This window comes from Tachyglossus aculeatus, chromosome 4 (assembly GCF_015852505.1).
Source record: "Tachyglossus aculeatus isolate mTacAcu1 chromosome 4, mTacAcu1.pri, whole genome shotgun sequence".
Classification (NCBI taxonomy): domain Eukaryota; kingdom Metazoa; phylum Chordata; class Mammalia; order Monotremata; family Tachyglossidae; genus Tachyglossus; species Tachyglossus aculeatus.
In genome coordinates, this window is record NC_052069.1 from 39,687,836 (window position 1) to 39,714,969 (window position 27,134).

Here is a 27,134-nt window from a genome sequence, read left to right on the forward strand (position 1 = left end):
AAGTTGTCAGGGGATCACGATGAAAGGAAGTTTCTGTAAAACAATGAAGTTTTCATTCATTCAATTGTACGTATTAAGTGCTTACTCTGTGCAGGGCACTTTACTAAGCACTTGGAACAGTAACCGATCATTTAGACCTGTGGCAGAGGAGCAGTGTGGCTCAGTGGAAAGAGCCCAGGCTTGGAAGCCAGAGGTCGTGGGCTCTAGTTCCAGCCCTGCCGCTTGGCAGCTGTGACCTTGGGCAAGTCACTTAAGTTCTCTGGGCCTCAGTTCCCTCATCTGTAAAATGGGGATGAAGACTGTGAGCCCCACGTGGGACAACCTCATTATCTTGTATCTACTCCAGCACTTAGAACAGTGCTTGGCACTTGGTAAGCACTTAACAAATACCAACAAAATTTAGACGAGGCTTGAAAAGGATCCTCTAAATAATAATGATGGCATTTGTTAAGTGCTTACTATATGCCAAGCACTGTTCTAAGTGCTGGGGGTGGGGGGGGCGGTTCAAGGTAATCAGGTTGTCCCACATGGGGCTCATGATCTTAATCCCCATTTTACAGATGAGGTAACTGAGGCACGGAGAAGTGAAGTGACTTGCTCAAGGTCACACAGCTAACAAGTGGGGGAGCCGGAATTCATTTATTCCTTCCTTCATTCATTCATTCATTCAATCGTATTTATTGAGCGCTTACTGTGGGCAGAGCACTGTACTAAGCGCTTGGGAAGTACAAGTCTGCAACATATAGAGACGGTCCCTACCCAACAGTGGGCTCACAGTCTAGAAGGGGGAGACAGACAACAAAACAAAACATATAAACCAAATAAAATAAATAGAATAAATATGTACAAGTAAAATAGAGTAATAAATATGTACAAACATATATACATATATGCAGGTGCTGTGGGGAGGGGAAGGAGGTCTAGAAGGGGGAGAGAGACAGCAAAATGAAACATATAAACCAAATAAAATAAATAAATATGTACAAGTAAAATAGAGTAATAAATATGTACAAACATATATACATATATACAGGTGAGGGGAAGGAGGTAAGGCGGGGGGGATGGGGAGGGGGAGGAGGGGGAGAGGAAGGAGGGGGCTCAGTCTGGGAAGGCCTCTTGGAGGAGGTGGAGGAGTTCACGATGTAATAATAATAATGGCATTTATTAAGCACTTACTATGTGCAAAGCACTGTTCTAAGCACTGAGCACTGTTCTATTGCCACAGAATTGGCAAAAGATTAGAACCCATGACCTCTGACTTCCAAGCCCGTGCTCTTTCCACTGAGCCATGCTGCTGGCTATCTCCCGGCCAGGCTCCTGTTAAGCAGCCAGTCGATCGCATTTACTGAGCACTTACTGTGTGCGGAGAACTGTACTAAGCACTTGGGAGAGGACAATAAAACAATATAACAGACATATTCCCTGCTCACCAGGAGCTGAGAGGGCAGCTCTGTCTGGCCCCCGAGGAACAGAGGGCCAGGTTTGGGGGGCTGGAGGAGCAGGTGATGGAGGAGGGAGGGGACCCGGGAATGGGAAGAAAGAAAATGAGGGTTGCAGCAGTTGGGACGGGGGCGTCTGGTGGACAGTGGGCAACTAAGGTGAAGAGGACAGGTTGTGCTCAATCACTGCCAGAGTGGGTCGGGTGAGGCCTAAGGGAAAAGCCCCATGACCCTCCAGGCGGGAAGGAGGGTGGCAGACTGATTTTTTCTTTTTTAATCAATCACATTTAAGGAGAGCTTATTGTGTTCAGTTCCCGGTACTAAGAGCTTGGGACAGTACAATCTAAAAAAGTTGGCAAACATGTTCCTTTGCCCACATAGAGTCTGAGAAGCAGCGTGGCTTAGTGGATAGAACCACCGGTCTGCAAGTTAGAAGGACCTAGGTTTTGAACCTGGCTCTGCCATTTGTCTGCTGTGTGACAATGGGCAAGTCACTTCACTTCTCTGTGCTTCAGTTAGTTTATCTGTAAAATGGGAATTAAGACTGTGAGCCCCATCTGGGATATGGACTGTCAAGCCTGATTTACTTGGATCTACCCCAGATCTTGTTACAGTGACTGGCGCAGAGTAAGGGCTTAACAGATACCATACAGTTTTGAATTATATTGGTTGCTAGTGGTTCTGCTCAAATATTCTTTCCTTTCCCAGTTCTGAAAAAAAAGAGGGCTAGATATTCAAATAATTGGACATAGAAAAGGAATTAAGGAAAAGAGTTATCAACCTATAGTAGCAAGTTTTTGCTTCGCATGAAGAAAAAACTCACTATTGGCTTCAAAGCTCTCCATCACCTTGCCCCCTCCTACCTCCCCTCCCTTCTTTCCTTCTCCAGCCCAGCCCGCACCCTCCGCTCCTCTGCCGCCACTAACCTCCTCACCGGGCCTCCTTCTTGCCTGTCCTGCCACTGACCCCTGACCCACGTCCTACTTCTGACCTGGAATGCCCTCCCTCCACACATCCGCCAAACTAGCTCTCCTCCTCCCTTCAAAGGCCTACTGAGATCTCACCTCCTCCAGGAGGTCTTCCAGAGTGGCTCTGGGGAAAGAGCATGGGCTTTGGAGTCAGAGGTGATGGGTTCAAATCCCGGCTCTGCCAATTGTCAGCTGTGTGACTTTGGGTAAGTCACTTAACTTCTCTGGGCCTCAGTAACCTCATCTGTAAAATGGGGATTAAGACTGTGAGCCTCTGTGGGACAACCTGATCACCTTGTAACCTCCCCAGCGCTTAGAACAGTACTTTGCACATAGTAAGTGCTTAATAAATGCCATCATTATTTATTCCGACTGAGCCCCTCTTTCTCCTCTCCTCCTCCTCCTCCCCATCACAGCCCTCCCTCTGCCCTACCTCCTTCCCCTTCCCACAGCACCTGTGCATATTTGTATAGTTATTACTCTATTTTATTAATAATGTGTATATATCTATAATTCTATTTATTTTGATGATATTGACACCTGTCTACTTGTTTTGTTTTGCTGTCTGTCTCCCCCTTCTAGACTGTGAGCCCATTGTTGGGTAGGGACTGTCTCTATACATTGCCGAATTGTCCTTTCCAAGTGCTTAGTATATGTTCTGTACAAAGTAAGCGCTCAATAAATATGATTGGATGAATGAATTGAAGTAAACAGTACATCAGATTGATCTGTACAATTAATTTAGCCAAAGTTTAAAAAAAATTGGGAGTAGGTGTTCATGAGGTAACATAAGGGAAAATAAAATGGAATAATAATGATGGCATTTTGTTAAGCGCTTACTATGTGCCAAGCACTGTTCTAAGCGCTGAATGGTTACTATACCACTAGTAATTCTACATTTTATGTAAAGAAAAGAATCAGAATTCTTCCAACCTTCAACGAAGCATTTTACGACAACGGATGTCACCCAAAAGGGAAATAGAGATACATTTGTACAAGTGGTCTTTTCAAATCTTAGTTACAACTTTCACAGCAGTTTACCCCTTGTGACCACTACTTTTACTGCAGAAGATCAACGTGATTATTATTATTATTATTATTATTAAAACCAAAACAGAATACTAGACTGGATGAGCTGGTGATGTGACCTAGAAACAGTACTGTTGCAGTTAGCTTTCATCTACTCACAGTAGTTCATTGACATGGTTAGTTTATTTAATCAGGACAAGATCTTCACTCTAAAATAATTTAATGGTTATGTTCATTATAAATTTTTTAAAAAAAAATCTTATAATTCAAGCATACTGGCCCACTATGAGGATTATAGGTACAAAAGTTTCCAATAGAGAATTCCAGTTTCTTACCAATCGGTAACATTTACTGAACACCTATTATTCATTCACGCTGCTAGAGAAGCAGCGTGGCTCAGTGGAAAGAGCCCGGGCTTTGGAGTCAGAGGTCATGGGTTCGAATCCCGACTCCACATGTCTGCTGTGTGACCTTGGGCAAGTCACTTAACTTCTCTGCCCCTCAGTTCCCTCATCTGTAAAATGGGGATTAAGACTGTGAGCCCCACGTGGGACAACTTGATCACCTTGTATTCCCCCAGCGCTTAGAATAGTGCTCTGCACGTAGTAAGTGCTTAATAAATGCCATTCTTATTATTATTATTAAATCCCATTTACTGAGTGCTTACTATGGGCAGAGCACTGTACTAAGCGTTTGGAAAGTATAATTCAGCAATAATAATAATGATGGCATTTATTAAGTGCTTACTATGTGAAAAGCACTGTTCCAAGTGCTGGGGAGGTTACAAGGTGATCAGGTTGTCCCACATGGGGCTCACAGTCTTAATCTCCATTTACAGTTGAGGTAACTGAGGCCCAGAGAAGTGAAGTGACTTGCCCAAAGTCACACAGCTGACAATTGGCAGAGCTGGGATTGGAACCCATGACCTCTGACTCGAAAGCCCGTGTTCTTTTCCACCGAGCCATGCTGCTTCTCTAACTAAACAGACCCTTTCCCTGTTCACAATGAGCTTGCAGTTTAGAGTAGGGGAGACAGACATCAATGCACATGAATAAATTACATCATCATCAATCGTATTTATTGAGTGCTTACTGTGTGCAGAGCACTGTACTAAGCGCTTGGGAAGTACAAGTTGGTAACATATAGAGACAGTCCCAACCCAGCAGTGGGCTCACAGTCTAAATATGTACATAAGTGCTGTGTGGCTGGGGGGTGGGGGAGGGTAAAAGGAGCAAGTCAGGATGAAGCAGAAGGGAGTAGGAGATGAGAAAAAGTGGGGCTTAATCTGGGAAGGCCTTTTGGAGGAGATGTGCCTTCAATAAGACTTTGAAAGGGGGGAGAGGAATTGTCGGATTTGAGGAGGGAGAGCGTTCCAGGCCAGAGGCAGGACGTGGACTAGGGGTCAGCGGCAAGATAGGCGAGATGGAGACACAGTGAGAAGGTTCAGTCATTCATTCAATCGTATTTATTGAGCGCTTACTGTGTATAGAGCACTGTACTAAGTGCTTGGGAAGTACAATTCGGCAACAAGTACAGACAATCCCTACCCAACAATGAGCTCACAGTCTAGAAGGAAGCAGCGTGGCTCACTGGAAAGAGCACGGGCTTTGGAGTCAGAGGTCATGGGTTCATATTCCGGCTCCGCCAATTGTCAGCTCTGTGACTTTGGGCAAGTCACTTCACTTCTCTGGGCCTCAGTTACCTCATCTGTAAAATGGGGATGAAGACTGTGAGCGCCCCCCCCCACCCCCACCCCGTGGGACAACCTCATCACCTTGTAACCTCCCCAGCCCTTAGAACAGTGCTTTGCACATAGTAGGCGCTTAATGAATGCCATCATTATTATTATTAGAAGGGGGAGACAGACCAAACAAAACAGTAGACAGGCATCAGTACCATCAAAATAGAGATGCAACTTGGCTCAGTGGAAATGATCATGGCCTTGTGAGTTAGAGGTCATGGGTTCTAATCCCATCTCTACCATTTGTCACCTTGTGTGACTTTGGGCAAGTCACTTCACTTCTCTTCTTCACTTTAGAGAAGCAGCGTGGCTCAGTGGAAAGAGCCCGGGCTTGGGAGTCAGAGGTCATGGGTTCTAATCCCGGCCTCGCCAAATGTCTGCTGTGTGACCTTGGGCACGTCACTTAACTTCTCTGAGCCTCAATTACCCCATCTGTAAAATGGGGATTAAGACTGTGAGCTCCACATGGGACAACCTGATCACCTTGTATCCCCCCCAGCGCTCAGAACAGTGCTTTGCACAATAGTAAGCGTTCAATACAATTGAATGAATTGACACAAAATAATTTACAGATGGGGGGAAACATGTCCGTTGTATTCTCCCAAGAGCTTAGTACAGTGCTCTGCACACAGTGAGCACTCAATAAATACTACTGATGAATTGAGGGATTGAAGGAAGAAGTGCTGCAATAGTGCTGAGAAGCAGCATGGTGTAATGGACAGAGCATAGGTCTGGGATTCAGGTGGTCATGGGTTCTAAATCCCAGCTCTGCCACTTGTATGCTGTACGATCTTGGTCAAGTCACTTCACTTCTCTGTGCCTCAGTTACTACATCTGCAAAATGGGAATTGAGGCTGTGAGCCCATGTGGGACAGGGACAGTGTCCAGCTCAATTTGCTTGCATCCACCCCAGTGTGTAGTACAGTGTCTGGCCCATAGAAAGCACTTAATACCTTTATTATTATTATTATTATTATTATATAAATCAATGTGGACTAGAGTGCAATGGGAGATTGTGGGGGCAAAAATGTGGAGACTACAGTTGGGAGAAAGTACTATGAAGAGAAGATGAATTAATCAGGAAAAGACTCCTGGAAGAGATGGGATTTCAGAAGAGGGGGAGAGCTGTTCTGGTAGCATTGAAGAGGGAGGGAATTCCAGGCAGAAGGAAGGGTGCATGTCAGGTAGGGGTGGAGGAATGGGATACACAGCCGATGCTTCAGTCAATCAACCAATCTTATTTATTGAGTGCTTACTGTGTTCAGAGCACTGTACTAAGCCCTTGGGAGAGTACAGTATAACAGAGTTGGCAGACACATTCATTCATTCATTCAAGTCACTTCATTTCTCGGGGCCTCGTTGCCTTGTCTGTAAAATGGGGATTAAGATTGTGAGCTCCACGTGGGACAACCTGGTCACCTTGTATCCTCCCCAGCACTTAGAACAGTGCTTCTATTTATTCAATTTATTTCATTTCGTTTATATGTTTTGTTTTGTTCTCTGTCTCCCCCTTCTAGACTGTGAGCCCACTGTTGGGTAGGGACCGTCTCTATGTGTTGCAAACTTGTACTTCCCAAGCGCTTAGTACAGTGCTCTGCACACAGTAAGCGCTCAATAAATACAATTGATTGATTAACTGATTGATTGATTCATTCAATCATATTTATTGAGTGCTTACTGTGCGCAGAGCACTGTATTAAGCGCTTGGGAAGTACAAGTCGGCAACATATAGAGACGGTCCCTGCCAACAGGCTCACAGTTTAGAAGGGGGAGACAGACAATGAAACAGAACATGTAGACAGGTGTCAAAACCATCAGAGTAAATAGAATTATAGCTATATGTACATTTGAGACGTGTTCGAATCCCACTCTGCTACCTGTCAGCTGTGTGACCTTGGGCAAGTCACTCCACCTCTGTGAGCCTCAGTTCCCTCATCTGCAAAATGGGGATTAAGACGGTGAGCCCCACGTGGGACAACCTGATCACCTTGTAAACTCCCAGCGCTTAGAACAATACTTTGCACATAGTAAGCACTTAAAAATACCATTATTATTATTATTAATAATAAAATAGCGTAGTAAATACATACACGTAAAATAGAGTAACAAATTTGTACAAATTCCCTGCCCACAACAAGCTTGCAGTCTAGAGGAGAAAAGGAACTGTTTGTGCTGAAACCTTATTACCACAGAAACAATACCAGAAGGAGAAACTTGTAAATTCCTGATCAAAAGGTTGACAGGAAAACAGAAAAAAAATTCTAAGAATGAAGTTCTGATAATACAGAATGTTTCTATGAATATGCTGCCTTTGTCCCTATAGTGAAAGCAATGTGGCTCAACAGCCTTTTTAATTTAGGTGAGATTATACTCAGGAATATTTTCAGGAAGCTCTTGTTAAGGTATTCAATCAATCAATGGTATTTATTGAGCCCTTATTGGGTGCAGAGCACTGTACTAAGAGCTCAGGAGAGAAGCACATAACAGAGGTGGTAAATTCCCTTCCCAGTATATGCCTACCAACTCTGTTGTCTCTAGTTTCCCAAGCGCATAACACAGTGCTCTGTGTGAATTAAGCGCTCAGTATTATCATTGATTGACAGAATTTCCTGACTGGACACCCAAGTAGAACAAAAGAGATGACTAGACAATGATGCCAAGATTACAGGAATCTGAGACGGGGAGGACGGTGGTGCTTTCTACAGTGACGGGAAAATGTCATGGAGGACAGGGCTTGGGTGGAAGATGAATTCTGTTTTGGACATGTTCAGTTTGAGGTGACAGTGGGACATGTGAAGCAGCATGGCATAGTGGATAGAGCACAGGCCTGTGATTCAGAAGTTCATGGGCTCTAATCCCACCTCTGCCACTTGTCTGCTGTTTGGCCTTGGGGAAATCACTTAACTTCTCAGTGCCTCAGTCAACTCATCTCTAAAATGGGGATTAAGACTCTGAGCCCAATGTGTGACAGGGACTGTGTCCAACCCAATTACCGCGCATCTACCCCAGCGCTTAGTACAATGCCTGGCACATAGTAAGCACTTAACAAATACTACAATTATTATTATCCAAGTAGAGATGTCCAGAAAGCAGTAGGAAATGCGAGACTGAAGGAGAGAGGTCAGGACTGGAGAGCTGATAGTAGAAACCGTAGGAGTAAATGAGTTCTCCTGTAGGTTTACAAAGCCATAATGGTGTTCATCCTTCTTTATGATTATGAGACCTGACACAAAACAACTTGAGCAGTTCCAAAATTCATTTATGGGATGAACTTGACATCAGGGGGAAAGACAGGATCTCGCAAAGCAGAGTTCTCAAACAAAAGCAGTTTACTAAAGCTGAAGCAATGCTCACTTTAACACAGTTTCACAATGAATCCTCCCCATTCTAAGCTCTCAAGAAGGGATGTCTTCCATAGTCTGGTTTCCAGCATCAGGCAGATAATAATAATATTAATAGCAGTATTCATTAAGTGTTTACTATGCGCCAAGGACTGTAATAAGCACTGGGGTAGATACAAGGTAATTGAGTTGGACACAGTCCCTGTTCCACATAGGGTTCACGGTCTTAATCCCCATTTTACAGATGAGGGAACTGAGGCACAGAGCAGTGAAGTGACCTGCCCAAGTTCGCAGAGCAGACGAGTGGAGGAGCCAGGATTCAAACTCAGGTCTTTCTGACACCCAGACCCGTGCTCTATCCACTAGGCCACACTGCTTCTCCACTCATTCACAGAAATCTAAGACTTCTCCACACATTCATAGAAATGAGGGCCATCTCCCATTGCTGTCTTTGTGGTGATTTTGCCCTAAACAAAAACTCTCTGAACTGCTCCGTGTTGGCAAAGTGCGGTAATGAATTTGGAACGTACCTCCTCATTCACCAATGGGGAAGAAGTCCACAGTTCCTGGAGAACTGTTTAAAAGGGACTTTTCAACCCTGTTACTCCTAGGCTTATCATAATTATCTATATTTAACCTTCCAAATCGATACTTTCAAATCTCATGAGAAAGGGCAGGAGGTTGGAGATCCAATTCAATTTTTAAAATACGGTCAAATGAAATGAAGTGCCAACTGGAAAAATGTATAGCATATGAGATTTGGGGCTGTGCTTATAAAGATCTGGTCTCTACATGGAAAGAATGCATTTTCACAACATGTTTTCAGTTGTTATCAGTTGATATTTAACAACTAAAACTTCAAAGTTTGTATGCAAAACAAAATATAAACTATATTAAAGTTTAGCTTACGTCTGAAACAAAGCACTGGGATTTTTAGACCACTTTAAATAACAGAATTTATTTTTAGACATTCTCAATGCTTGGAAAGTATGCTACTGTAACGGAAAGCCAATGTCCATATTCATTATGTTCAGTATGTATTGTATGAGCCAAAATCCATGTTTCCAAGTGTTGGATAGAAAGCTGTGGTGGATTTGGGGAATATTTTCAAAAAATATACCTCCATATGTAAACAGCATGATGCATTGTTGGGAGAAACAGATTTGTGCATTGGTTTGGACACGATGTGAGGACTATAAAACAAATTTTTGTGAGTGTGACATTCTTCAGGTTTACAAACCCTCATTTTGGAAGAACAGAATATCTGTATGTGTGGGCGCATGTTTAGGTCTCATGAGCCAGATTCTTTGGCCATGATGGACTTCATCTCAGGTTCAGTTACACAGAGGAAGTACAAGAAAACTGACTTGTGTTATTTTAACTGCTTAAGATGTCTTTTATTACTAAAGCTTCCTAGCAGATATTTTCAAACAGGAAAGCAAAACGAAACACATATTCCTCTTTTTCCAAAAAGAATGATCAAATTATCTTCCAATATTGCACAAGAAATATATCCTAGTCTTCGACAGTGTACATACTGATAACTAATGCAAAACTATAGGTTATTTTCTGTTGTAGTGGGTTTTCAATGTCCACTTTGTAGTGCTTGACACTGCACTATCATATGAAAAACTTAAATCTTTGAGAAACCACCTGAATTGCTTCATCCAAACATTGTTATATATGATGTTTTGAGAAACTGTACGTAATTCTGGATACTCTTATTCTGGTTCTCTGATTTTTCCAGGCTGTGTTGCATTTCTTTCAAACACACTTCCTGATATTGCTCTTTCTGAAGAAAAGGAAACATTATTGCAAGTTAGCTGGAAAAAATACAGCACAAACAGCAATAAACCTCATGCATGGGTTCATGATTTACTAAATACAGTTCATACACTGATCTTGAAAGGATCAATTCAACTTTGTAGGCAAATCACTGTTGAAAGATTATTAACAAAGCTTCCCGTTTCCAAGGACTAACTCTCAGAGCATTCAGGACAGTCATCACAGAGTGACACTGGGATTTGTCAAATCTGATCCCCAGGAGTCTCAGTGGCAGTGGATTCCACAGGGAGAAGCTCAGATTTATTGTCCAGGATCAATAATTGTAGTATTTGTTAAGTGCTCACTATGTGCCAGGCATTATCCTAAGCTCTGGGATAGATACAAGATAATCAGGTTGGACACAGTCCCTGTCCCACACAGGGCTCAGCATCTTAATCCCTATTTTGCAGATGAGGTAACTGAGGCCAATAGATGTGAAGTGACTTGCCCAAGGACTTGCCCTGTAGTAATAATAATAGTAAAATGTATTTGTTAAGCGCTTACTATGTGCCAATCACTGTTCTAAGTGCTGGGACAGATACTAGGTAATAAGGTTGTCCCATGTGGGGCTCACAGTCTTAATCTGCATTTTACAGATGAGGTCACTGAGGCACAGAGAAGTTAAGTGACTTGCCCCAAATCACACAGCTGATAAGTGGCAAAGCCGGCATTAGAACCCATGACCTCTGACTCCCAAGCCAATGCTCTTTCCACTAAGCCATGCTGTCTCTCAAGTAAATGCTGTAGTAAATGCTTGGGAGCATAACATAGGGTGAGTAGACATAGTCCCTGCCCTAGAGGAGCTTACCATCTAGAGTAGTGGGGAAAGAGGATGGGAAACCGCCTGAGTCTCAGATAGCGGGCTCGGGAGTCTTGATAGACAAAGGAAGAGCAATTCCATCTCCCACAGCTCTGGGACCCCAAGAACACAAACTGTCCCATGCTGTGAGAAGATTTTTTTTAAATGGCATTTATTAAGCGCTTACTATGTGCAAAGCACTGTTCTAAGCACTGGGGAGGTTACAAGGTGATGAGGTTGTCCCACAGCGGGCTCACAGTCAATCCCTATTTTACAGATGAGGTAACTGAGGCACAGAGGCGTGAAGTGACTTGCCCAAAGTCACACAGCTGACAATTGGTGGAGCGGGGATTTGAACCCATGACCTCTGACTCCAAAGCCCAGGCTCTTTCCACTGAGCTATGCTGCTTCTCTGCTGATTCTCCACACCCAACTGGTTAATGTCTTAACATCAAAAGCAGTTTGAGCTTTTAAATGCAAAATGCCTTGAATTAGAAGCAGTGCGGTCTCGTGGAAAGCGCACATGGGCCCCGGAGTCAGAGGACCAGGATTCTAACCCCGGCTCCACCACGTCTGCTACGTGACCTTGGACAAGTCACTAACTACTTCGTGCCTCAGTTCCTTCATCAGCAGATTGATGATTCGATATGTTGTGAGCCCCGTGAGGGATCTGATTATCGTCATGGCTTGATACAAGCCATCATTATTATTACAATCATTATTACTACAAGGTAAGGCCTTAAAAATGCCATTATTATCATTATTATTATTGAACCATTTTTGAACCCAAGATTAATCTTCTAGATCACTTTGTAATAATTAATCTTTACCTAATTTTTATTGGCTCTCCATGTGAGTTTCACTTAATATACTTGCTGATTTAAAAACACCTGTAAGCTTCTCCCTTAGGAAGGTAGTCTGACACTGGGACTGGGCTATTCCCCAGACCTCCCTCATGTCTACGCCATTGCCTACTAGGATATATTGGAATAATAATAATTGTGGTATTTTTTAAGTGCTTACTATGTGCCACGCACTGCTCTAAGCAAATTGGGTTGGGCCCAGTCTGCCGCCCCATCTAGTAAGGTCACTGTGGGCAAGGAATGTATCTACCAACTCTGTTATATTGTACTCTCCCAAGTGCATAGTACAGTGCTCTGCACACAGTAAGCGCTCAGTAAGTTTGATTGACTGATACAAGTCAAGCTTCACCCAAGCAGGAGCATAGAGAAGCAGCATGGCTCAGTGGAAAGAGTGCAGGCTTTGGAGTCAGAGGTCGTGGGTTCAAATCCTGGATCCGCCAATTGTCAGCTGTGTGACTTTGGGCAAGTCACTTAGCTTCTCTGGGCCTCAGTTACCTCATCTGTAAAATGGGAATTAAGACAGTGAGACTCCCCAAGCGACAACCAGATCACCTTGTAACCACCCCAGCGCTTAGAACAGTGCTTTGCACATAGTAAGCGCTTAATAAATGCCATCATTATTATTATTATAGGCATCGTTTCAAATGATTTTACCAGAGCATGGTTTTTCCAGAACTTCTGAGGTGCCTGAAGACCACCCCCCTTCAATCAGTAATTCACTTTCAAATAATAATAATAATAACGATGATGGTATTTGTTAAGTGCTTACTATGTACAAAGCAGTGGTCTAAGCGCTGGGATAGTTACAAGGTCATCAGGTTGTCCCACGTGGGGCTCACAGTCTTAATCCCCATTTTACAGATGAGGTAACTGAAGCACAGACAAGTTAAGTGACTTGCCCACGGTCCCGCAGCAGACAAGTGGCAGAGTCGGGACTAGAACCCACGTCCTCTGATTCCCAAGCCCGTGCTCTTTCCACTAAGCCAAGCTGCTTCCCTAGGATGAAAGGTTTGCTATCTGGCATGCCTGGAAAATGGGAGAGGTGGCTAAAGTGGCTAAAATACCAATTTTCCTAGAGTCAGGAAGGCCCCTTTAGGGTACTTCACTATCACTCAGAAGGATATGATTATCCAGAAATCCTACCAAGATTTCTACAAGGTTAGGATTAGTCTGTTTATTGGGGGGCTGGATAACATGTTTTTATTATATATTTTTATCAGGGGTATTAATCATTTAATTTTACCAACTGTATTGCCATTTTAATCATCCCATTTACCTGTACTTCCCCATTGAGAGTGAGTCTCTAGTGGATTAGGTTCCACATCTTCATTGATTTTCAAGAAATAAGCAAGAGTTACGTGGAGTTGTTTGTACCTTGTAAGTCTTTAATGACGCTGCTGACAAGATTCATAGATAGTGACACATGTTCCTTATATCCACTGGAGAAACCGTGTGGCCTCAGGGAAAGAACCCAAGCCTGGGAGACAGAGAACCTGGATTCTAATTCTGGCTCTGCCATTTTTCTGCTCGGTAACCTCGGCACTTAACTTCACAGTGCCTCAGTTTTCTCATTTGTAAAATGGAGATTAAATACCAGTCCACCACCAAAATGAGACTGCCCATGTTGGGCAGGGACTGTGTCTAACTGATTATCTTCAAACGATGGCACTTATTTAGCACATCCTGTGTGCAGAAAGCTACACTAAGTGCTTGGAAAAGTACCATACCATGGAGGTGGTAACCACGATCCACGATCCGTCCCTACAAGGCACTTACAATTTCCAAAGGTAGACTGTATCTAGCAACAGTCTTTTTCAAAATCTCCTTTGTGGGCTTCTTTTAAACATTTAATTGGCCTAGACAATCATTTCCCTTTCAGTCTTTTTTCCCCAACACCAACTGATGGGAAAAAGTTTAAAATAGAAAGGAGTTTCTTCAGATAACAAGCCTGTTCATACTCGGTATTAGGTAAAATGGGCAGGGAGGAGAGCTTAAGGAGCAAAACTAAAACAAAAAACCCTGTTTTTGCTATGTGGAGTTACTATGTTGGTGGTAGAATATGTACGAAGCGGAGTGGCTCAGTGGAAAGAGCCCAGGCTTTGGAATCAGAGGTCATGGGTTCAAATCCTGGCTCTGCCAATTGTCAGCTGTGTGACTTTGGGCAAGTCACTTCACTCCTCTGGGCCTCAGTTCCCTCATCTGTAAAATGGGGATTAAGACTATGAGCCCCCCCGTGGGACAACCTGATCACCTTGTAACCTCCCCAGTGCTTAGAACAGTGCTTTGCACATAGTAAGTGCTTAATAAATGCTATTATTATTATTATTATTCTGAGGTGCCGAAATATGGCATAACCTCAAATAAATAGGATAAAGTGCCTATTTATGTAGTTTAAAGACAGAATTAAATTTATCTGTAGTGCCTTAAGCGCTTAGTACAGTGCTCTGCACACAGTAAGTGCTCAATAAATACGACTGAATGAATGAATTAAACTGTTATTCCTTTATAACCAGTTTACTTTTGAATCTCATATTTTTAGACTCAAATTATAAGTTCCCAACAGTAATGTATTTCATTGACTTCTCAAAGAAAATGATACTTATTTTGTCATGTTAATATAGCACTGATCTTTTACAGGAAGACTGTATATCTTTTAGACTGTGAGCCTACTGTTGGGTAGGGACTGTCTCTATATATTGCCAATTTGTACTTCCCAAGCGCTTAGTACAGTGCTCTGCACATAGTAAGCGCTCAATAAATACGATTGATGATGATGATGATATCAAACCAATTTAATATCCAGCGCTTCTCTTGTTATCTTATGATTCACGTGAGGCAAATAAATAGTTAAAAAGGACTGCCTGTGTAGAATCAGTTTTTTGTTCTGATTTACTGGCACCCCGGGCCAAAATCTCTGAATATTCATTTAAAATAAAACCATAACATGCTAAAGATCTCTTAAATCCAATATATGCCAGCCTAGTCCATTAAAGATATAAATACGTGGCTTGGAATGATAAAGTTTTAAGTATTGCTTTTTTTTCCAAAAAGAGTCTTAACTCAGAAAATGTTCCCTGCTTCTATGGAACAAAATCCAACAAATCTTTGATTCTAGGCAACTGTCCCACAACAGTAATGTTTAGGGAAAAGAAGCAGCCATAAGCAGCCATGGAAATACTGTAGTGGTTGCTATTGAGGATGAAAAGAAAGCCAAAGAAACTGTACAATGTATCGCAAGAAGACCTGGATGGATTAAAAATACATCAATATAACCTGCTCTCACCTAATCTGCTCAGCACTTTGAAATACATTATTCTAACACCTTAAATATACTTCATGATTTGCATATTAAAAGTCCATTTGCCTCACTTGGGAACAAATCAAAATAAACTTGACTCACATTGTTCAATTGGCAAACGAGCTGCTTCTGCTCTTCGGTTTTTCTTCTTAGCTCAGTTTCCAGATCGAATATTTTTATCTGTAGTGCCTGTTCCTTGGAAGATATTCTCTCCATCTCTTCAGAAACCTGAAATTGTACCAGTTTAAATAAAATGATAACTTATTCCATAAAAAGATGTACTATGTTAACAATTTTACACTTTTCTTCAAATGTGTATATCTGAAACTCAGAGGGGCAATTCTTAAAACACATATTTGGGAACCTCCTAAACCCCATGGTGTTGGAGTGGCCCTCCATCTCGCTGAATAGGTTAAAAATTAGGATCCATTCTGGGACCTCTGGAAAAGCAATATGAAATTCCTTTACTGCTGTATCCTGAAATGATAAACACCCCTAATTAAATGTCTACTCTTTCCTAATAATAATTGTGGTATTTGCTAAGCACTCACTATGTGCCGGACACTAAGTGCTGGGGTGGACATGATTCAATCGGGTTGGACATAGGCCCTGTCCCACGTGGGGCTCACAGTCTCAATCCCCATTTTACAGATGAGGGAACTGAGGCACAAAGAAGAAAAGTGACTTGCCCAAGGTCACTCAGCAGATAAGTGGTGGAGCTGGGATTAGAACCCATGACCTTCTCACTCCCAGGCCCGTGCTCTATCCACTATGCCACTCTGCTTCTCCTAATGTAATTTAAAACACAACAGCATAATATTAAGTAACATTATTAAATAGCTGTTAATGGTATGAGTTTTGAAGAACCTTATAATTTGTTCCTGGGTCACTAAGGAGTTTGACAGTTTAAAGGATTTTCCTAAACTCTTCCCAGTGAACAGCTCCATGGGGGTGGAAACTTTTTCTGTTAATCTTCATTGCATAACTCCCAGAGCTTCGTTCTGGGCTCGGCACACTGCAGTGTGGTTAGTAAACTGTGGTGGAGATGATGCCAATCTTAAATAGCAATCAATGCGCTTAGTACAGTGCTCTGCACACAGTAAGCGCTCAATAATTACGATTGATTGATTGATTGATCAAGCATTTACTGTATGATGATGATGACGGCATTCGTTAAGCACTTACTATGTGCCAAACACTGTTCTAAGCACTGGGGGGGGATACAAGGTAATCAGGTTGTCCCACATGGGGCTCACGTTCTTAATCCCCATTTTCCAGATCAGGGAACTGAGGCATAGAGAAGTTAAGTGACTTGCCCAAAGTCACACAGCTGAAAAGTGGCGGAGCCGGGATTAGAACCCATTACCTCTGACTCCCAAGCCCATGCTTTTTCCTCTAAGCCACGATGTATGCGGAGCACTGAACTAAGCACTTGGGAGAGTCCAGTATAACTTTACCTTGGAGAGGTTGCTACCCTCAAAGATCCAACTGCTCTGCCAGGATGAAATTACTCACTTTAGAGAGGTAAGATTAGGATTTAGCAAACATCCATGGCTGAAAAATAATTTTTAGACTTAATTTTCTTATTGTTGACCTGGTGAGTTTTAAATGAGGACTTCACTAGATCCCTTGGCAATTGTGCTTTCTGTTTTCCTATCATTTCACCAGTTTTCAAAAATTGATCCTGTCAATTTACTTGGCTCTCCGAAAAAGGGTAGAGAGATGTATAAAGACTAATGTTCTGGCTCATCCATTCAGTCTCTGCCATCAGTGTATAAAAACAACATTCCAGAAACTCGTTGGGCAAAATAAACTTATCATCATAAAAAGAGATTTGTATAAAGCCAAGATAAAGTACAATTATACCTTTTGCCTTCCTTCCTCTAACGTAGCTTCCAATTTCCTGGCCAAGGCTCCGTATTCTGCAGATTTCTTCTTAAGTTGCAATTCACTGAATTTAAGATGTTCTTCTTGGCTCGCCAGTTTATTTTCTAGCTCGGCATTATCTGCATCCATCTGTTCCAGTTTCCTTTACCCCCAAAATATACATTTATAAAATCATATCACAATGAAAAAATATTACAAAAATGACTGGTCAAACTCACACTTACCTTTTGAGGTTTTCACATTTTAACCGGATGTGACAGTTTTCCTCTTCCAAAGACAGTGCTTTCAAAAGACTGTCATTTTCATCAACCTGCGAGGGGGGGAAATATTATAGCTATCTTGGATTCATAACTACCTTAGGTATTTACAATACTTCAATTCAATGCAGTCTCATTTGTTTCCAAAACATCTTTATGAAGCCCGAATTAGTATCACTTTGTGGATGGGGAAACTAAAGTTCCAAGGCTATTTATTCTAAAGGAAGATTCAGGATTCAAACCCAGTCTCCTGGCTTCAAAGTAACAAGACTTTGTTCCTTCACAGATATTATTATGAACATTTTTACCCCTTAGTTTACAATTTTCAGTAACTGACACATATTCTCAGCTAATTTACTTTCAAAGTCAATTATATTACTTTACATGCGGGGTTTAAAAAATTACAAATCAATCAGCTATTTCCAAGGAAGGTCTAATGAAACCAATGGTATTTTGGGGGCACACTTCACTGTACTAAGCGTGTTTCTTCAGCCATTTCCACAGAAAAATATAAATAGGTTTCAATGTGGTGCTAGTATTGATCATGGTTTACTACGCACTTTGATGGCTTAAATAAAATCCACTATGTATTTCCACTGGAAATTCAGCACCAAATTTGTTTTAACAAAAATATAATCAAAATGTATGAAAGCAAAGCAATATTTGTGAGACATTAAGAACACTTTATGTAAAAGCCTTTAAAATTTAACATAGCCTCTGTATCATTCCCTCATGTACTGGTACGAGAAATGAGATGTAATCACCGGTACCCAAAGAACACATCAATTTTCGAAAGATCTGATGTGCTTGGGTATTTGTAACAAACAGCCATATAAAAGTTTTAATTTCTCTTGAGGAAATTTGACGTACAAAATATTTTGCCACGTACCTACAATCAATCAATCGATCAGGAGAAGCAGTGTGGCCTAGTGGACAGAGTACAGGCCTGGGAGTGAGAAGGACCTGGGTTCTAATCCCAGCTCCGCCACTCGTCTGTTGTGTGACTTTAGGCAAGATGCTTCACTTCTCTGTCCCTAAGTCACCTCATCTTTAAAATGGGGAGTAACACTGTGAACCCCCTACGGAACATGAACTGTGTTCAACCTGATTAGGTTCTATCTATCCCAGTACTTAGTACGGTACCTGGCATATAGTAAGCACTTAACAAATACCATAAAAAAGAATCAACTAATGGCATTTAAAACAAAGAAGATCGGCTGTTCTGATAAATAGAGTTTCTTTAATCCCAACAATGTACATGTCCTCTAGACTATAAGCTCACTGTGGGTAGGGAATATGACTACCAACTCTGTTGTATTGGACTCTCCCCCTTAGTATACTGTGCTGTGTATACCGAGTGCTCATTAAATAATAATAATAATTATGGTATTAAGCACTTACTATGTGTTAAGCACTGTTCTAAGTGCTGGGGTAGATACAAGGTAATCAGGTCCTCCCACGTGGGGTTCAATACATACCACTGACAGATTGATTGCTTAAAACAACCTAATGGTCTCACAAGGGATAAATGATAGGGATTCTAAGGTCCTTGTGTTTCTGTTGAGCAGTGGTCTAGAAAATGCTCAGAGAACAATATCCCAAAGTGGATCCCAACATCTGCCCAAGAAACTGATTTTCCAGCAGCCGACTCCGACAGGCCGTGGACAGCAATCCACACTGAAAGCCAACATGGAGCCGAGTGCCCTCAGCTGGTCAAGTCGCTCCCAAGCCTTTCTCCCGCGTTTCCCAAGAATCCAAACTCATTCTCTAAGCACCTGAACCTGAAGTTCCCTAACCATTTGGGTCTGGTCTGCACATCTCCCTTTGAAGTACAGGAGGCTTTTCTGACACTCCTGCAGCCTCAGTTCCGCTGCCTTCGGTAAACCGCGAGCTTGCTCTAATTCCTTAAAATGCGCTTCCTTCTGGCTTCTCACCTGGGAGACAGCATTGAAGAAAAATTAGTGCAAGACCACAAATACAGTCAGTATCTTTACTGTTGTCTATGAGGCTGACAAGCGCAACGTATTCTGTTAAAAATATTTTTTATACACATAGGCTGTTATTTCGTTGTGGGCAGGGAATATGTCTGTTATATGGTTATATTGTACCCTCCTAAGCACTTAGTCCAGTGCTCTGCACACAGTAAGTGCTCAATAAATCCGGCTGGCTGACGTTTGGTTTGAAGATACACCCAGTTCTGGTATAAAATGGAGGTTGGGATCCTGCAGAGTCCCATTTAAGGGAACTCTCATTCTGTTGTACTCTCCCGTTCCAAGGCTGCTAGCATGGGTAGCATATTGTCTCTCTTTACTGCTGTATTGTACTTTCCCAAGTGCTTAGTACAGTACTCTCCATACAGTAAGCCCTCCATAAATGATTGAATGAATGAACCTCCTTCCCTGTCTAAGCACCCCTTCTCATCTCCCACTCCCTTCTGCATCACCCTGACTTGCTCCCTTTATTCTCCCTCCCCTCCCAGCCCCACAGCACTTATGTACATATCTGTCATTTATTTATATTAATGTCTGGGTCCCCTGCTCAAGCCTGTAAGCTCATTATGGGCAGGGAATGTGTCTGTTTATTGTACTGTAGTCTCCCAAGTGCTTAGGACAGTGCTCTGCACACAGTAAGCACTCAACAAATGCAATTGAATGAATGAATGAATAGGAGTAAACTGGTTGTTTCAACACTGTTGTGTGCTTAGTGCAAACAGGCTCAAGCTGTTGGATGAATGTTCCTGAGTTCCCGGGCAAAACTCACAGTGAATCAATCAGTAGTATTTACTGAGCACTTATGGTGTGCAGAGCACTGGACTAAGCACTTGGGAGTGTACAAAATAAGAAATTTGGTAGACCTGTTCCCTGCCCATAATATAGGGAGTATGTCTGTTTATTGTACTCTCCCAAGTTCTTAGTACAGTGGTCTGCACACAGTAAGTGCTCAATAAACACTATTGAAGATGAATGAATGAAAGTATTCATCATGGAAGAACTAAGGGCGCTTTCATATTAATGTAGCTTAATATGCTCTTTTTTGTTACTAGTAACTGTCCTCCTCTACTAAGTGAATCTTCCTCAATCAATTAATCAATGGTATTTACTGAGTGCTGACTGAGAACTGTAGTAAGCGCTTCAGAAAGTACAATTCAACAGAGGTGGCAGATATGTTCCTTGCCCACAGGGAGCTTACGGATTAGAGGGGAAGACAGACACCAAAATAAATTTCAGATGAGTACGTGTACTGGGGCTGTGGAGCCGAGGGAACAGTCTCTACTGCATAGGTGATTCAGAAGAGAGGGTTTAGACAAGGAAATGAAGGTTTATTCGGGGAAGGCTTCTTGAAGGAGATGTGATTTTAGAAGGCCTTTGAAAATGGGGAGAGTGAGAATCTGTTGGATAGGAAGCGGGAGGGACCCTGTAGACTGTGAGCTCATTGTCGGCTGAAAATGTGTCTGTTGCTATATTGCATTCTCCCAAGCACTTAATACAATTAGTACAGTGCTTTGCACACAGTAAGCGCTCAATATGTATGACTGAATGAATGAATGAGGGACAATAATAATAATAATAATAATAATGATGGTATTTGTTAAGCGCTTACTGTGTGCCAGGCACTGTACTAAGCACTGGAGTGGATACAAGCAAATCGAGTTGGACACAGTCCCTGTCCCACATGGGGCTCACAGTCTCAATTCACGTTTTATAGAAGAGGTAACTGAGGGACAGAGAAGCAAAGTGACTTGCCAGGCATCACACAGCAGACTAGTGGCAGAGCCAGGATTAGAACCCATGACCAGCGGACTCCCAGGTGAGCGCTCTATCCACTACACCATGCTGCTTCTCTTCTCCTTCAAACCAGAAGGAGGATGTGGGGAAGGGGTCAGAGGTGACCCAGATGAGATCAAGGAGGTGTGAGTAGGTTGGCATTAGAAGAGCTAAGTGAGCAGACTATTCATTCACTCATTCAATCGTATTTATTGAGTGCTTACTGTGTGCAGAGCACTGTATTAAGCGCTGGACTATGTAGTAGTAGTGGATTAATAAGGTTAGGGAGGAAGGAGAGAGTTAATTGAGTGCATTAAAGCCAATGGTGAGGAGTTTCTCTTTAACGTGGAGATGTGTGGGCAATCATCGGAGGTTTATGTGGAATGGGGAGTCATGGACAATTTATTTTTTTTACAATGATATAGATAGCAGTGTGAAGTAAGAGCTGTGTTAGGGAAGACAGGAGGCAGGGAGGTCAGTGAGGTGGCTGATATTGTTGCCAACTTGTACTTCCCAAGCGCTTAGTACAGTGCTCTGCACACAGTAAGCACTCAATAAATACGATTGATTGATTGATTGATATAGTCAAGGCAGGATCAGGATCAGCAGAGTAACAGTTGGGGTGGAGAGGAAGGGTCAGATTCTAGAGATTAGAAGGTAAAACTGACAGGATTTGATGACAGACCAAATATGCAGGTTGAACAATGGAGATCAATCAAGGATAATGCCAAACTTATAGATCTGTGAGACAGGGAGGATGGTGGTGGTGTCTACAGTAATGAGAAAGTGTTTGGGAGGACAGGGTTTGGATGGGAAGATAAGGACTGTTGTTTTAGATATGTTCAGGTTGAGGTGGCCCCTTCTAGACCGTTAGCCCACTGTTGGGTAGGGACCGTCTCTATATGTTGCCAACTTGTACTTCCCAAGCGCTTAGTACAGTGCTCTGCACACAGTAAGCGTTCAATAAATACGACTGAATGAGTGAAAGTGAGACATCCAGAAAGAGATGTCTTGAAAGCAGGACAAAATGCAAGACTAGAGAAAAGAAGAAAGGTCAGGACTGGAGAGGTAGATTTGGGAATCATCCGTGAAGAAATGGTGTAGAAATACTTCTCGAATCAAACGTTTACATATAAATTTCAAATACTTCCAAGAATCAAAATTAATCGAGAAGCAACACGACCCAATGCAAAGAGCACAAGTCTGAGAGGTGCTAATCGCCGCTCTGCCACCCGCCTGCTGTGTGACACTGGGCACTTCCTAAGGTGCTTCCAGAGAATCAAGATTTTCGATGATTTCCATATCATTGCTAGAAAATACGTAGGTTAAATTTCTTTGGCAACTGTGTGAAAAACCTCAATGCTGAGAAATGTAGATAATCAATAATATTTCTAAACTACGAGAAATTATAAAATCCAGACAGTGCACTACACATTGAATATTAGCACTGATAGAAAGATGATAGACTTCTGGTTATTGAGATGCAACAATACGATTTACTCCAAAATGCATTATTTTATCATTTACCAAATACACTTCTAAAGGAATTCAAATAATGACATAAGCACTTCAGTCCTATTGCTAAGCCTATAAATCTTCACAAAGATAAAAGGTTCCTGCAGAGTTAAGGCTCTTACAAGGAAAGGCTACAGAATCAGATTTTTGTAGCTATTGAAAACAGTTTGCATATTGTATTAATTGTAAATACTTCACTGTATTTATAAACTATGTTCTGCAAAAATCTGGCTTGGGTATACTAGAAAAGCAATCTTACCTCTTCTAATTCTAAATCCTTATTTGCTCTCATTAGTTTATTTTCATGCAATACTTTTTCATATCTGCTTTTCACTTCTTCAGCTGCTGCTTGTAACTTTTGTACCTGAGGACAGACCACATTTGATTATCCTGTTACACCCCCCGGGGCTCCGTCATTTATGACAAACAATAATTCCTGTCCAAGAAGCACCTATTTACCGCATAGTGGGAGCAAACCGTTATACTGTTAGAGGTATCACTTTTTAACTCTTAAATTTAACCAAACAGAAGTCATTTAATAGACTGATCCTTCCATGCTAAATCTGTGTCACTGCATTTTCATGTTAAACACCACAAGATTAAATGGTAAATAACGGAATATGGCTATTATTTAAATCATTACTTTTACCTCGAGATCAATTTTAAACATAAAATCCTCTCACTGGAAATCCAATGTTCACAATGCAGTGCCTACTTAAATATGTTATCCCAATAAACCATGAGAATGAGAAATTCTAACAAGTCGATAGAAAAGCAGCATGGCCTAGCAGACTGACCATAAACTCGTTATGGACAGGGAATGTGTCTGTTTATTGTTTACCGTACTCTCCCAAGCATTTAGTACAGTGCTCTGCACACAGTAAGTGCTCAATAAATATGACTGAATGAATAGAGCACAGGCCTTTGAGTCAGAAGGACCTGGGTTTTAATCCCAGCTCCGTCACCTGTCTGCTGTGTGACCTTGGGCAAGTCACTTCACTTCTCTGGGCCTCAGTTACCTCATCTGTAAAATGGGGTTTAAGAATGTGAGCCCAAAGTGGGATAGGGACTGTGTCCAGTCTGATTACCCTGTATCTACCTGTGTTGCCAACTTGTACTTCCCAAGCACTTAGTACAGTGCTCTGCACACAGTAAGCGCTCAATAAATACAATTGAATGAATGAATGAATATTACCTGATTACCTTGTATCTACCCCAGCGCTTAGTAAAGTGCCAGGCACATAGTAAGTGCTTAACAAATACTATAAAAAAAACATTCAAATAGACCCTCAGAAGGGATCCGGAGGGAGAATTCAAATTCAGAAATGTTGAGGAGCTAATTCTAAGAAAATGATGCTCATTCATTCATTCAATCATATTTATTCAGTTAATCATATTTAGTGCATGCAAAGCACTGTAATAATGATAATAATAACAATGATGATATTTGTTAAGTGCTTACTATGTGCCAAGCACTGTTCTAAGCACTGGGGTAGATACAAGTGAATCAGGTTGTCCCATATGGAGCTCACTCTTATCATCATCATCATCATCAATCGTATTTATTGAGCGCTTACTATGTGCAGAGCACTGTACTAAGCACTTGGGAAGTACAAATTGGCAACATATAGAGACAGTCCCTACCCAACAGTGGGCTCACAGTCTAAAAGGGGGAGACAGAGAACAAAACCAAACATACTAACAAAATAATCCCCATTTTACAAATGAGAGAACTGAGGCACAGAGAATTGAAACAACTTGCCCAAGGTTATACAGCAGAGTGTATAACTTATACAGATAAGTGGTGGAGTCGGGATTAGAACCCACGACCTCTGACTCCCAAATCCTTGCTCTTTCCACTATGTCATGTGATTAATAATAATAATGATGGCATTTATTGAGTGTTTACTATGTGCAAAGCACTGCTCTAAGCACTTATTAAGCATTTATACGGCTAATGCTGCATTTTGTACTGGCTTAAGCATTCTGAACCTCCAAACATAAAGTACTGCCAGTATTCACCTGAGTTTTATACTCTTCTGCAAGAGATTTCTGCTGTTTCTCAACTTCTTGCAATTCTAAGAGCTCCTCTTCAACAGAAGCAACCTTGTCCTTCAAAGCAGCAAATGTGCTCTATGAAGGAATTGAATAAAATAAGAACAATTACATTTTTGTAGTAAAGTATTAGAAAGAACAAATAAATAAGGTAAAAACTGTCAAAATACAATCATAATTTTCTAAAGCTCTAATTGTGGAAATTTAGAAATTTAACCTGAAAAGACTGGTTACAAGATTTGGGTCAACTATATTTTTGTAACTATGACATTTTACATTGCAGTGATATCACATTAGCTAAAATTATAACAACTAAATAAATTCACACAGTGGATATGATACATTCAATGATGAAAATTTTCCTTGGATTCAACAAGCTCATTCATTCATTCAATCATTTATTGAGCACTTACTGTGTACTAAGCCCTTGGAAGAGTACAATATAACAACGGACACATTCCCTGCCCATAGTGAGTTTACAGTTCAGAGAAAGTGAATGATTGCATTAAATTGAATAAGGACTAATGAAATGCTCATCAGATGTCATAAAACAATATTGATGGAACTTTTTAAATAATCATATTTATTATTAAAGTATGCCAAGATTGTTTTAATAGAGAAGCAGCGTGGCTCAATGGAAAGAGCATGGGCTTTGGAGTCAGAGGTCATGGGTTCGAATCCTGACTCTGCCAATTGTCAGCTGTGTGACTTTGGGCAAGTCACTTCATTTCTCTGTGCCTCAGTTCCTTCATCTGTACAATAGGGATGAAGACTGTGAGCCCCCTGTGGGACAACCTGATCACCTGGTAACCTCCCCAGCGCTTAGAACAGTGTTTTGCACATAGGAAGTGCTTAATAAATGCCATTATTATTATTATTATTATATTTAAGGGGTCACTCTTTATTGTATTTTGTAGCGTTCTTTGAATAATATTCCAAAGCTTTGGTAAATGTAACATTGTATGAATTACTTCATTCATTCATTCATTCCATCGTATTTATTGAGTGCTTACTGTGTGCAGAGCACTGTACTAAGCGCTTGGGAAATACAAGTTGGCAACATATAGAGACGGTCCCTATCCAACAACGGGTTCACAGTCTTCGATCAAAGGTGAAACTTCAAATGTCTAGAATGAACATATAGCTTTGTAGTAGGGCCGGAAAAGTCATGGATTATGACAAGGGAGAAGTATCATCCATTACTGAGAAGCAGTGGGCTTAATGGAAGAGTTTACTATGTGCCAAGCACTGTTCTAAGCACTGGGGTAGATACAAGTGAATCAGATTGTCCCATACGGAGCTAACTCTTAATCCCCATTTTACAAATGAGAGAACTGAGGCACAGAGAAGTGAAACAACTTGCCCAAGGTTATACGGCAGATAAGTGATGGAGTCGGATTAGAACCCACGACCTCTGACTCCCAAATCCTTGCTCTTTCCACTACATTATGTGATTAATAATAATAATGATGGCATTTATTGAGTGCTTACTATGTGCAAAGCACTGTTCTAAGCACTTACTAAGCATTTATACGGCTAATGCTGCATTTTGTATTGGCTTAAGCATTCTGAACCATCAAAAATGTCGCCTGGAAGCCAGACGACAGGGGTTCTAATCCCGGCTCTGCCACCTGCCTGCTGTGTGACTTTGGGCAAGTCACTTAACTTCTTTATACCTGTTTCCTCACCGGCTAAAAAGGGATTAAGTAGCCATTCTCCCTCTCATATAGACTGTGAAACCCATGTGAAACAGGGACAGGGTCCGACCTGATCATCTGGCGCTTACCTCGGAGCTAGCACAGTGTTCGGCACATAGTACAGGCTTAATAACACAATTCTTATTCTTCTCATTTTTATTGATAGTTATTACCTACCTGAAAATGGAAAGAGCACTAGGTAGAATGCAATGCCAGCACTACGTAGCTGGAACTAGAGATGTCCATATTACAGAAAAGAAAGATAATGAATGATCCAATATCATTCTTCCAAGTAAAGGACACTCAATAGTTCACTAGCCCTTGGGAAATTTAAGTCCTTGAATAGGAATTTAATGTGCCATTATGAAACCAATGAAAAACTTTTATGTAAAATCATCCCAGGAAATATTTTGTACCCAATGGATTGACAGTGAAACATTTCAATTGCACATTTTCTCTGAGATTTTTAAATCATCCCAATCTACTTTATATAAGGACATCTCAATAACTGCACTGAGGGGCAATGATATTCGAAACTCCATATATATCTGCACATTTTGTAAGTCTAACCTGTATACAAACCAATTGATCATTTCAAATGAAGGGAGCTGAATAGCCCCTTTTTTGTTCTCTAAAAGTAATTAACTAAAATAATTC

General features: G+C 41.4%; 1 protein-coding gene across 1 annotated transcript in view; it reads right to left on the reverse strand.

Annotated features, from left to right (window-relative positions):
- Positions 1 to 9,890: 9,890 nt before the first annotated feature.
- The window catches only part of ODF2L (outer dense fiber of sperm tails 2 like), a 50,557-nt gene continuing 33,313 nt past the window's right edge, over positions 9,891 to 27,134 (reverse strand). Inside the window, exons 11-17 of the mRNA XM_038745197.1 lie at positions 24,748 to 24,858; positions 22,985 to 23,089; positions 19,222 to 19,380; positions 17,414 to 17,499; positions 17,169 to 17,331; positions 15,405 to 15,530; positions 9,891 to 10,310 (exon numbers count right to left, since the gene is read on the reverse strand). Of these exons, the coding sequence (XP_038601125.1) occupies positions 10,182 to 10,310; positions 15,405 to 15,530; positions 17,169 to 17,331; positions 17,414 to 17,499; positions 19,222 to 19,380; positions 22,985 to 23,089; positions 24,748 to 24,858 (879 nt within the window). The 3' untranslated portion in view covers positions 9,891 to 10,181. The remainder of the gene's footprint in view (positions 10,311 to 15,404; positions 15,531 to 17,168; positions 17,332 to 17,413; positions 17,500 to 19,221; positions 19,381 to 22,984; positions 23,090 to 24,747; positions 24,859 to 27,134) is intronic.